This window comes from Somniosus microcephalus, chromosome 10 (assembly GCF_052327205.1).
Source record: "Somniosus microcephalus isolate GS21.2 chromosome 10, FLI_Smic_1.0, whole genome shotgun sequence".
Classification (NCBI taxonomy): Eukaryota; Metazoa; Chordata; class Chondrichthyes; order Squaliformes; family Somniosidae; genus Somniosus; species Somniosus microcephalus.
The window spans coordinates 77,152,570-77,163,059 of NC_140996.1; the positions used below are offsets into that span (position 1 = coordinate 77,152,570).

The 10,490-nt window shown below is 53.3% G+C and overlaps 1 protein-coding gene across 1 annotated transcript; it reads left to right on the top strand.

The window, feature by feature from the left end:
* Positions 1–3,546: 3,546 nt before the first annotated feature.
* LOC147111555 (uncharacterized) lies at positions 3,547–7,834 on the top strand. The gene is made up of 2 exons (XM_085998626.1): positions 3,547–3,833; positions 3,993–7,834. The coding sequence occupies exon 2, from the start codon at positions 4,253–4,255 to the stop codon at positions 5,234–5,236; it is 984 nt and encodes a 327-aa protein (XP_085854752.1). The 5' UTR covers positions 3,547–3,833; positions 3,993–4,252; the 3' UTR covers positions 5,237–7,834.
* The last annotated feature ends 2,656 nt before the right edge of the window (positions 7,835–10,490 follow it).

Consider the following 10,490-nt stretch of genomic DNA (forward strand, 5'->3'; position numbering starts at 1 on the left):
CTCTGGGCCATATCCAGCGATCGCGCTATGCCCATAGCCTGTTTTAAGTCCAGTCCCTCCTTTTCAAACAGTTTCTGCCGAATGTAATTTGAACTGAGGCCCGCAATAAAGGAGTCTCGGATCAGCTCCTCCGTGTACACGATGGCAGACACGGCCTTACAGTTACAGTCTCTGCCCAGTACTTTTAGGCTTAGCATGAAGTCCCCTAGTGACTCACCATGCCGCTGCGTGCGAGTAGTCAGAAGATGCCTGGCGTACACCTCGTTTATTGGCCGCACGTAGTGGGCCTTCAGAATGGTGCAGGCATCCCCGTAGCTGGTGGCATCTCGGATGAGAGGGGAGACCCGATGACTCACCCAGTTTCGCAGGATTCCCAGTTTCACGTCTCCGGTGGCGGTCGCGGCTGCTATGGCGGTGGCTGAGCTTTCGATGAAAAATTCGAAGCATTGGAACCAGTGTCCGAACTGTGTGGCTGCGTCTGAGGCATGGGGGTCCAGATCCAAGCGCTCTGGTTTCAGGAGTCGATCCATCTTGGTGTTTTAGTGATTAAAATTGATGTGCCATCAATAACTCAAAGACAAGGAATTAAAGGATTCAACTGAAGGCTTTTAATCACTAAGAACATTGCATGTCTTTCCACATCGGATTCGTCTGGCAGAAATGACTCATACAGCTCTTGAGACCTTTATATGACAAAAGACAGGGGTGGAGCCAATACACACAATAGGAAAAAGGGGGCGGTACACACAATACAATGCAGATAAAACACAGGGGCTGATGAAGGCATATATTTCTTCACAGTGTGTGTGTGGTGTGTGGGGTGTGCTTGTATGGTGTGTGTGTGGGGTGTGTGTGTGGGGTGTGTGTGTCTGTGGGGTGTGTGTGTATGTGGAGTGTGTGTGTGGGGTGTGTGTGTCTGTGGGGTGTGTGTGTATGTGGAGTTTGTGTGTGGGGTGTGGGGTGTGTGTGTGGGGTGTGTGTGTGGGGTGTGTGTGTGGTGTGTCTGTGTGTGTGGGGGGGTGTGTGTGGGGTGTTTGTGTGTGGGGTGGGGTGGTGTGGGGTGTGTGTGTGGGGGGGTGTGTGTGGGGTGTGTGTGTGTGTGGGGTGTGTGTGGGGTATATTTGTGTGTGGGGTGTGTGTGTGAGGTGTGTGCGTGTGTGTTTGGGGTGAGTGTGTGGGGTGTGTGTGTGGGGTGTGTGTGTGTGGGGTGTGTGTGTGCGTGTGTGGGGTGTGTGTGTGGGGTGTATGTGTGTGGGGTGTGTGTGTGGCATCTGTGTGTGGCGTGTGTGTGTGTGTGTGTTTGGGGTGTGTGTGTGGCGTGTGTGTGGGGTTGTGTGTGTGTGTGTGTGGGGTATGTTTGTGTGTGGGGTGTGTGTGTGGGGTGTGTGTGTGTGTGGGGTCTGTGTGTGTGTGTGTGTGGGGTGTGTGTGTGCGGTATGTTTGTGTGTGGGGTGTGTGTGTGGGATGTGTGTGTGTGGGGTGTGTGTGTGTGGGGTGTGTGTGTGCGGTATGTTTGTGTGTGGGGTGTGTGTGTGTGGGGTGTGTGTGTGGGGGGTGTGTGTGTGTGGGGTGTGTGTGTGTGTGGGGTCTGTGTGTGTGTGTGGGGTGTGTGTGTGCGGTATGTTTGTGTGTGGGGTGTGTGTGTGGGATGTGTGTGTGGGGTGTGTGTGTGTGGGGTGTGTGTGTGTGGGGTGTGTGTGCGGTATGTTTGTGTGTGGGGTGTGTGTGTGTGGGGTGTGTGTGTGTGGGGTGTGTGGGGTGTGTGTGTGTTTGAGGTGTGTGTGTGGGGTGTGTGTGAGGTGTGTATGTGTGTGTGGGGTGTGTGTGTTGCGGGTGTGTGTGTGGGGGGGTGTGTGTGTGGGGTGTGTGTGTGAGGTGTGTGTGGGGTGTGTGTGTGTGGGGTGTGTGGGGTGTGTGTGTGTGGGGTGTGTGTGTGTGTGTGGTGTGTGTGTGGGGTGTGTGTGTGGGGGGGGTGTGGGGTGTGTGTGCGTTTGAGGTGTGTGTGTGGGGTGTGTGTGAGGTGTGTATGTGTGTGTGGGGTGTGTGTGTGGCGGGTGTGTGTGTGGGGTGTGTGTGTGGGGTGTGTGTGTGAGGTGTGTATGTGTGTGTGGGGTGTGTGTGTGGCGGGTGTGTGTGTGGGGTGTGTGTGTGTGGGGTGTGTGTGTGAGGTGTGTATGTGTGTGTGGGGTGTGTGTGTGGCGGGTGTGTGTGTGGGGTGTGTGTGTGGGGTGTGTGTGTGAGGTGTGTATGTGTGTGTGGGGTGTGTGTGTGGCGGGTGTGTGTATGGGGGGGGTGTGTGTGGGGTGTGTGTGTGGGGTGTGTGTGTGTGGGCTGTGTGTGGGCTGTGTGTATGTGTGTGTGGGGTGTGTGTGTGGCAGGTGTGTGTGTGTGGGGTGTGTGTGTGTGGGTTGTGTGTTTGGGGTGTGAGTGTGGGGTGTGTGTGTGTGTGGGGGCGTGTGTTTGGGGTGTGTGTGTGGGGTGTGTGTGTGTGGGTTGTGTGTTTGGGGTGTGAGTGTGGGGTGTGTGTGTGTGGGTTGTGTGTTTGGGGTGTGAGTGTGGGGTTTGCGCGTGTGGTGTGTGTGTGTGTGTGGACTGTGTGTGTGTGGTGTGTGTGTGTTTGGGGTGTGTGTTTGAGGTATGTGTGTGGGGTGTGTGTGTGTGTGGGGTGTGTGTGTGTCAGAGTCATAGAGTCATGGGCCTAGAAATTGGGTGTAGACCCGCTTGGGGCGTTAGAATTGGCGGAGTGCAAATTTTATAGCCAGACGCAACTTATCGACACCTCGTGCGATATTGGGTTGCAGCGCCCCAAAGGTGATTGAGGCACGAGTTCAGGCGTTACACGGGGCACCCAAGGCGCTAACATGCCGGCGCAACCCAATATCGGGACGTCCAGCCGCAGCGCAGGTGCTCTCAATTATCCATGACCACGAGACTTCCAGGCGCCGGCCAGCTCTTAAAGGGATGGGTCAGGCAGCTCCAGCATCCACACTCTGCGCCTTGTAGGCCTGCCAATCGGCGCAGGCCCTTCTCTGGCGCAAAAACTTGGAGCATATGGAGAGGGTGAGGCAGAGAGCAGAGCGCTTCACCAATGAGTCTCTGGAGGAATTGGTGGCCGCAGTGGAGCGCCGGCGAGATGTCCTCTACCCCGACAATGGCAGGAGGCCTAATCATAAGGACTACTGACGAGCTTGGAGGGATGTTTCTCAGAGGGTCAACTCCAGCAGCATGGCGACCAGGAGCCCTGTGCAGTGCAGGAAGAAATTCAATGACCTCACTCGGGTCGTGAGGGTGAGTGGAGTTAATGCCAACTCATGCATCCCTCCATTAGCACCTGACTTTATGGCTACAGGGTGCGCTATGCCCCACTGGCCATCTGTCAGCAAGCACCCATGGCCCTTTCTGGTCACACACATGCACATTTGACTCAGGGCATCATGTAAGGGCTGTTCCACTATGGGGGGCATGAGATGATAACTCAGGGCATCATGTGAGGGCTGTTCCACCATGGGGGGCATGAGATCATAACTCAGGGCATCATGTAAGGGCTGTTCCACCATGGGGGGCATGAGATGATAACCCAGGGCATCATGTAAGGGCTGTTCCACCATGGGGGGCATGAGATCATAACTCAGGGCATCATGTAACATCACTTCCCATCCTTTGCCCTGCAGACCAAGCTGGCGAGAAACCGCAAGGAACAGCTTCGCACCGGAGGAGGCCGTCTCAACTGGAGCCTCTGACGGATCTCGAGGAGAGAGTCCACCAGATTGTGGGAGGACGTCTGAGTGGTCCTGTCACCACTGCAGCTGCCGACCCCATTGTCCACAGCGATGGTAAGGTTCTCAAGTATTACAGCTCTCACCTTCCAGTTGTTTCCCCCGCCAGCTTGCTTTCTCAATGTGGAGCCATGTCATAGCATTGCCGCATTGTTGCATCCCTTGCTGCCAAACTATCCTTTTGCTAAAGCCACTCTTCAACCTCCCTGCTTTCAGATGCTGCATCACCAGCTCGGGAGCCGGCCCCTCAAGCTGCCAGTGCCAGTGCCTCCGGAGGCGACGACCAGGAGGAAGCCGGACCATCCGTGCCAGCCTCAGGGGAGCCACCGCATCTGGAAACTGGGGATAGTAGTTCCCTTGAGGGGAGGGGGGGGGGCTATGATGAGGAGCTAGTTGCAGGGACCAGTGGCCTGCAGCAACACGCGGGGAGTAGGGGCGCTCGGGGGCCATCTCCCCGGAGGGCGAGGCAGGCCACCATGACTGCTGCACAGAGTGCAGAGGAGGTGCGTAGCCTTGCCGAGATGAGCGCCCAGGCCCGGCTCAGGCACACTGAGCTTATGGCTGCAGTGGGGAGGATGCCTGAGTCGATCGACACACTGGCAAAGAGTGTGCTGGACTTTGGGGCAGCAATGGAAAGGACTGTCCAGGGCTTCGGGGCAGCAATGGAAAGTTCTGTCCAGGGCTTCAGCCCAGCAATGGAAAGGTCTGTCCAGGGTTTGTCCGAGGCAGTGGAAAGGTCTGCCCAGGGCTTGTCCGAGGCAGTGGAAAGGTCTGTCCAGGGCTTGTCCGAGGCAGTGGAAAGGTCTGTCCAGGGCTTGTCCGAGTCAGTGGAAAGGTCTGTCCATGCCTTGTCCGAGGCAGTGGAAAGGAGTGTTCCGGCCTTGTCCGAAGCAGTGGAAAGGACTGTCCATGGCTTTTCCGAAGCACTGGCACCTGCCACACAGGTCCTCACTGCTGCCACGCAGTCACTTGCTGGCCTCGTCCACACGCAAATTGAGGCCACGCGAACACTCTCTGCTGCCACCCTAGCTGCATCAGGCAGGATCACCCCAGGCCCTTGCAGCACCACAGCAGGCCATGAATCTGTGGAGCAGTCGATTGTGGCGTATGATCCTGTGCGGCCCCGTCAGAGTGCTAGTGTGTCGGCCGACCACGGTGCAGGTGTCCTCTCTCTGCATGTGAGCAGTCCTGATGCCACCGCTGGCACGTCAGCAGTGCAGCTGCCACCACCTGCGCGGCAGACTGCTAGCAGACATGCCCAGTTGGAGCAGCCTGCTTGCGGGCCTTCCAAGCCCAGAGGTCATCCAAGCCGTCCCTCAGGGGCTTCAGCGCTTCCAGACACTCAGCAGGCGTCCCCCAGCCTTGACGCAGCCACTGGGGTCCAATTACGGAGGAGCTGCAGGGAGGGAAGGGGCCGACCTCGTAAGAGGAGTCGGTCTCCATCAAGGGGTCACCAGTAGAGGGAGGTGCTAAGACGTGCCTTTTTCCGGATTTAAGGCCGTCCACACCTGCTGTGTTTGTTTGTTATGCTTTGGTTAGTTTTGCCGGGTTGCCAGACAGTTATCTGTTAGTTTGTTAGTTATGATTTCTGTTACCATTACATTGTCATGCTGGAAGGAAGCACTTGTTTGAAAATAAAGAAAACTTTTTATTTACAATCGAGCTGTACACTATTTACAATCATCGAGGCCTTCATAGGCTTACTGCGAGCTGGAGGGTGCTGTTCGAATCACAGCCACCATTCCGTCCAAGGGGCCTAGAACCGAGTCCTTATGAGCCTCTGACGAACAGCCCTTCCAGTTTCTGGAGCCCTCCCATCTTCCTCCTCCTCCTCCTCCTCCTGATCCTCCTCGCCCGCATGCTCCTCCTCCTCCTCCTCCTCGTCCGCCTGCTCTGCTGGACCTTGAGGGTCGGCTGGCATTGGCTGGGTGCGTCGAATGTCCAGGTTTTGGAGCATGCAGCAGACAACAACGATGCGCGCCACATGCTCTGGCGAGTACTGTAGGGCGCCCCCCGAATGGTCTAGACAACGGAAACGCTGCTTCAGCACACCAATTGTGTGCTCCACAATGTTCCTGGTGGCCTGATGGCTGTTGTTGTAATGCTCTTCTGCCGGGGTGCTGGGCAAACGGAGCGGGGTCATGAGCCATGGGTAGAGAGGATAGCCCTTGTCGCCCAGAAGCCAGCCTCGTGGGTGAGCCGGGGCGTCAAAAAGGTCAGCCACTGAGGTCTGCCGCAGGATGAACGTGTCATGGCTGCTGCCAGGGAATTGTGCGTTCACCGCCATGATCATCTGCCGGTGATCACAGACCAGCTGCACATTAAGGGAGTGGAACCCCTTGCGGTTACGGAACTCCTCCGGATTCTGTAATGACGCCCGCAAAGCCACGTTTGTGCAATCAATGGCCCCCTGCACCATGGGGAAGTCCGCAATAGCCACGAAGCCCTGCGTGCGCTCCCCCTGCTCCTCCAAGGTCACAGGGAAGGTGATTAATTCGCGCCTCCTTCTGTCGAGGGCAGCTGGCACTTGTCGGATGCAGCAATGCATCGCAAATTGAGAGATATTTGATATGTCCCCAGTTGCTGCCTGAAACGAACCGCTGGCGTAAAAGTTGAGCGCAACAGTGACTTTCACGGCCACTGACAGAGAGGTCCTGCACCGTATCTGCATCTGCAGATCCCCAGCAAGCAGGTGGCACAGCTCAGTCACAACATCCTTACCAAATCTGAGCCTTCGCAGACACTGCTCCTCCGACATGGTAAGGTACGAGACCTGCTGCCTGAAAACCCTGGCAGCATATCGACGGATTTGGCGACGTCCATTGGCCCTCCTCCTTCTGGCCAATCCCGGCCCTCTCTCCCTCCGTCTCTGTGCCCTTGCCAGTTGTTCAGCCAGGATGACGTTCCCCTCCAAAGCAGCTCCCATTATTCTGGCCGACGAGTAAGACGCAGTCAGCTTTCTGGATCCAACTGTTCTGGACAGGGCTGAAGGTCCCAAGGCTCCTCTGGCTCAATAAGAACAACTCTCTGTAACTGAAGGTCTGCAACTCTCTCCAGCAGCGAGCAGGATGGCCAGGCCAAATGGCTGCCGCTTTTATACTAGTGCTGTTCCCTTTAAAGAGCGCCCCCCAAGTGCGAGAAGGACCTGGTAACGTTCCATCCAACTGTCACTAATAGCACCAGGCGGAGCGGAGGGGGGCACCACTGAATTTCCGGTACGGGGCTCCAAAAAGGTGTTGCACAATGAAATGACGTCATGAACTGGCTGCGCCCGCGAGCGGGCGCAAAGACTTAGCGCCGGCGCTAACAGGCTACTCAATATGGCAGGATGCGCTGGGATCACTGCGCACGTCCGAAAATTGGGTAATGCCCCAAATCTCGGGCTCTTTAGGCGCTAATCGCTGGCACAACCAACCGAATTTCTAGGCCATAGAGTTATACAGCACAGAAAGAGGCTCTTCAGCCCATCGCGTCCGCGCCGGCCATCAGGCCCTGTCTAATCTAATCCCATTTTCCAGCATTTGGTCCGTAGCCTTGTATGCTATGGCATTTCAAATGCTCATCCAAATGCTTCTTGAATGTTGTGAGGGTTCCTGCCCCTACCACCCTTTCAGGCAGTGAGTTCCAGATTCCAACCGCTCTCTGGGTGAAAAAGTTCTTCCTCAAATCCCCTCTAAACCTCCTGCCCCTTACCTTGAATCTATGCCCCCTTGTTATTGACCCCTCTACTAAGGGAAAAAGCTCCTTTCTATCTACCCTATCTATGCCCCTCATAATTTTGTACACCTCAATCAGGTCCCCCCCTCAGCCTTCTCTGCTCTAAGGAAAACAACCCCAGCCTGTCCAGTCTTTCTTCATAGCTGAAGCGCTCCAACCCAGGTAACATCCTGGTGAATCTCCTCTGCACCCTCTCCAAAGCAATCACATCCTTCCTATAGTGTGGCGACCAGAACTGCACACAATATTCCAGCTGTGGCCTAACCAGCATTTTGTACAGCTCCATCATAACTTCCCTGCTCTTATATTCTATGGTGTGGAGATGCCGGAGTTGGACTGGGGTGGACAAATGTAAGAAGTCACACAACACCAGGTTATAGTCCAACAGTTTTATTTGAAATCACAAGCTTTCGGAGCGCTGTTCTTTCGTCAGGTGAAGTGGAGAGATACATAAAGACACAGCTTATATAGTCAGAGAATAATGCCAGATGATTACAGGTAATCTTTCTAACTGCCATTTATCACACCTCGGCAGAGAGATAATCACAGCAATCAAAGGTGTGAATGGTGTCCAAACAGATTAGTCAGGAAAACATTACATCAAAGAACAATGAGGTGGGGTCACAAGGGGTCAAATGTTGCAGATGCTGGGGTCTGTATGAAACACAAAAAACAGACAAAAAACATTTTTTTGCTGGAAATCACAGCAGGTGATTTATGCATCTCTCCACTTCACCTGACGAAGGAGCAGCACTCCGAAAGCTTGTAAGTTCAAATAAAACTGTTGGACTATAACCTGGTGTTGTGTGACTTCTTACACTTATATTCTATGCCTCGGCTAATGAAGGCAAGTATCCCATATGCCTTTTTAACCACCTTATCCACCTGTTCTGCTGCCTTCAGGGGTCTATGTACATGCACACCAAGGTCCCTCTGATCCTCTGTCTTTCCTAGGGTCTTACCATTCATTGTGTATTCCCTTGCCTTGTTAGTCCCTCCAAAATGCATCACCTCACACTTTTCAGGGTTAAATTCCATTTGCCACTGTTCCGCCCATCTGACCAACCCATCTATATCGTCCTGCAGACTGAGGCTACCCTCCTCGCTATTTACCACCCCACCAATTTTCGTGTCATCTGCAAACTTACTGATCATACCTTTTACATTCACATCCAAATCATTAATGTAGACCACAAACAGCAAGGGACCCAGCACCGATCCCTGCGGTACCCCACTGGACACAGGCTTCCAGTCACTAAAACAACATTCGACCGTCACTCTCTGCCTCCTGCCACTAAGCCAGTTTAGGATCCAATGTGCCAAGTCATCCTGGATCCCATGGGCTCTTACCTTCTTGACCAGTCTCCTATGCGGGACTTTATCGAAAGCCTTACTGAAATCCATGTGTACCACATCCACTGCACTACTCTCATCCACACACCTAGTCACCCCCTCGAAAAATTCAATCAAATTAGTCAGACATGATCTTCCCTTGACAAAGCCATGCTGACTATCCCTGATTAATCCTTGTCTCTCCAAGTGGAGACTAATTCTGTCCCTCAGAATTTTTTCCAATAATTTCCCTACCACTGATGTTAGGCTCACTGGTCTGTAATTCCCTGGTTTATCCCTACTAACCTTCTTGAATAATGGTACTATGTTAGCTGTTCTCCAGTCCTCTGGCACATCCCCTGTGGCCAGAGAGGTTCTGAAAATTTGTGTCAGAGCCCCTGCAATCTCCTCCTTTGCCTCACACAGCAGCCTGGGATACATCTCATCCGGGCCTGGGGATTTATCCACTTTTAAGCCTGCTAAAACCGCTAGTACCTCCTCCCTCTCGATGCTAATATGTTCAAGTATATCGCAGTCCCCCTGCCCGATTTCTATGTCTACATCGTCCTTCTCCATCGTGAACACAGATGCAAAAAGTTCATTTAAAACCCCACCTACATCTTCTGGCTCCACACACAGATTGCCACTTTGGTCCCTAATGGGCCCTACTCTTTCCCTAGTTATCCTCTTGCCCTTAATATACTTATAAAAACACCTTAGGATTTTCCTTTATTTTGCTCGCCAGTGTTATTTCATGGCCCCTCCTCGCTCTCCTAATTTCTTTTTTAAGTATCCCCCTGCACTTTTTATACTCCTCTCGGGCTTCCTCTGTCTTTAGTCCTTTGTATCTGCCAAAAGCCCCCTTTTTTTCCTAATACATTCTCGTATATCCCTTGACACCCAACGTTCCCTGGGCTTGTTGATCCCACCCTTGACCTTTACGGGAACATGTTGCCATTATACTCTCTCAATTTCCTTTCTGAAAGACTCCCATTGCTCCGATGTGGATTTTCCTACACGTAGCTGATCCCAGTCCACTTTGGCCAGATCCTGCCTTATCATATTAAAATCGGCCTTCCCCCAATTTAGAATCTTTATTTCCGGTCCATCTCTGTCCTTTGCCATGACTACCTTAAATCTCATCGAATTATGGTCACTGTCACCAAAGTGCTCACCTACTAACACTTCTACCACTTGCCCGGCCACATTCTCTAGAATTAGGTCCAGTCCTGTCCCCTCTCTTGTAGGACTTTCTACATGCTGGCTCAAAAAGCTCTCCTGGATGCACTTTAAGAATTCTGCACCCTCTAAGCCATTCACACTCTGACTATCCCAGGTAATATTGGGGAAGTTGAAATCCCCCACTATTATTACCCTATTATTTGCACATTTCTCTGAGATTTGCCTACATATCTGTTCCTCTATCTCCCCCTGACTGTTTGGGGGCCTATAGTACACTCGCAGCAAAGTGCTTGCCCCCTTTTTGTTTTTAAGTTCTACCCATATGGCCTCATTAGAGGAACCCGCTAATATATCAGTATGTGGTGTGTGTGTGTGGAGTGTGTGAGTGAGGAGTGTGTGTGGGGTGTGTGTGTGTGTGTGTGTGTGTGGGGGGTGTGTGCGTGGGGTGTGTGTGTGGGGTGTGTGTGAGTGAGGAGTGTGTGG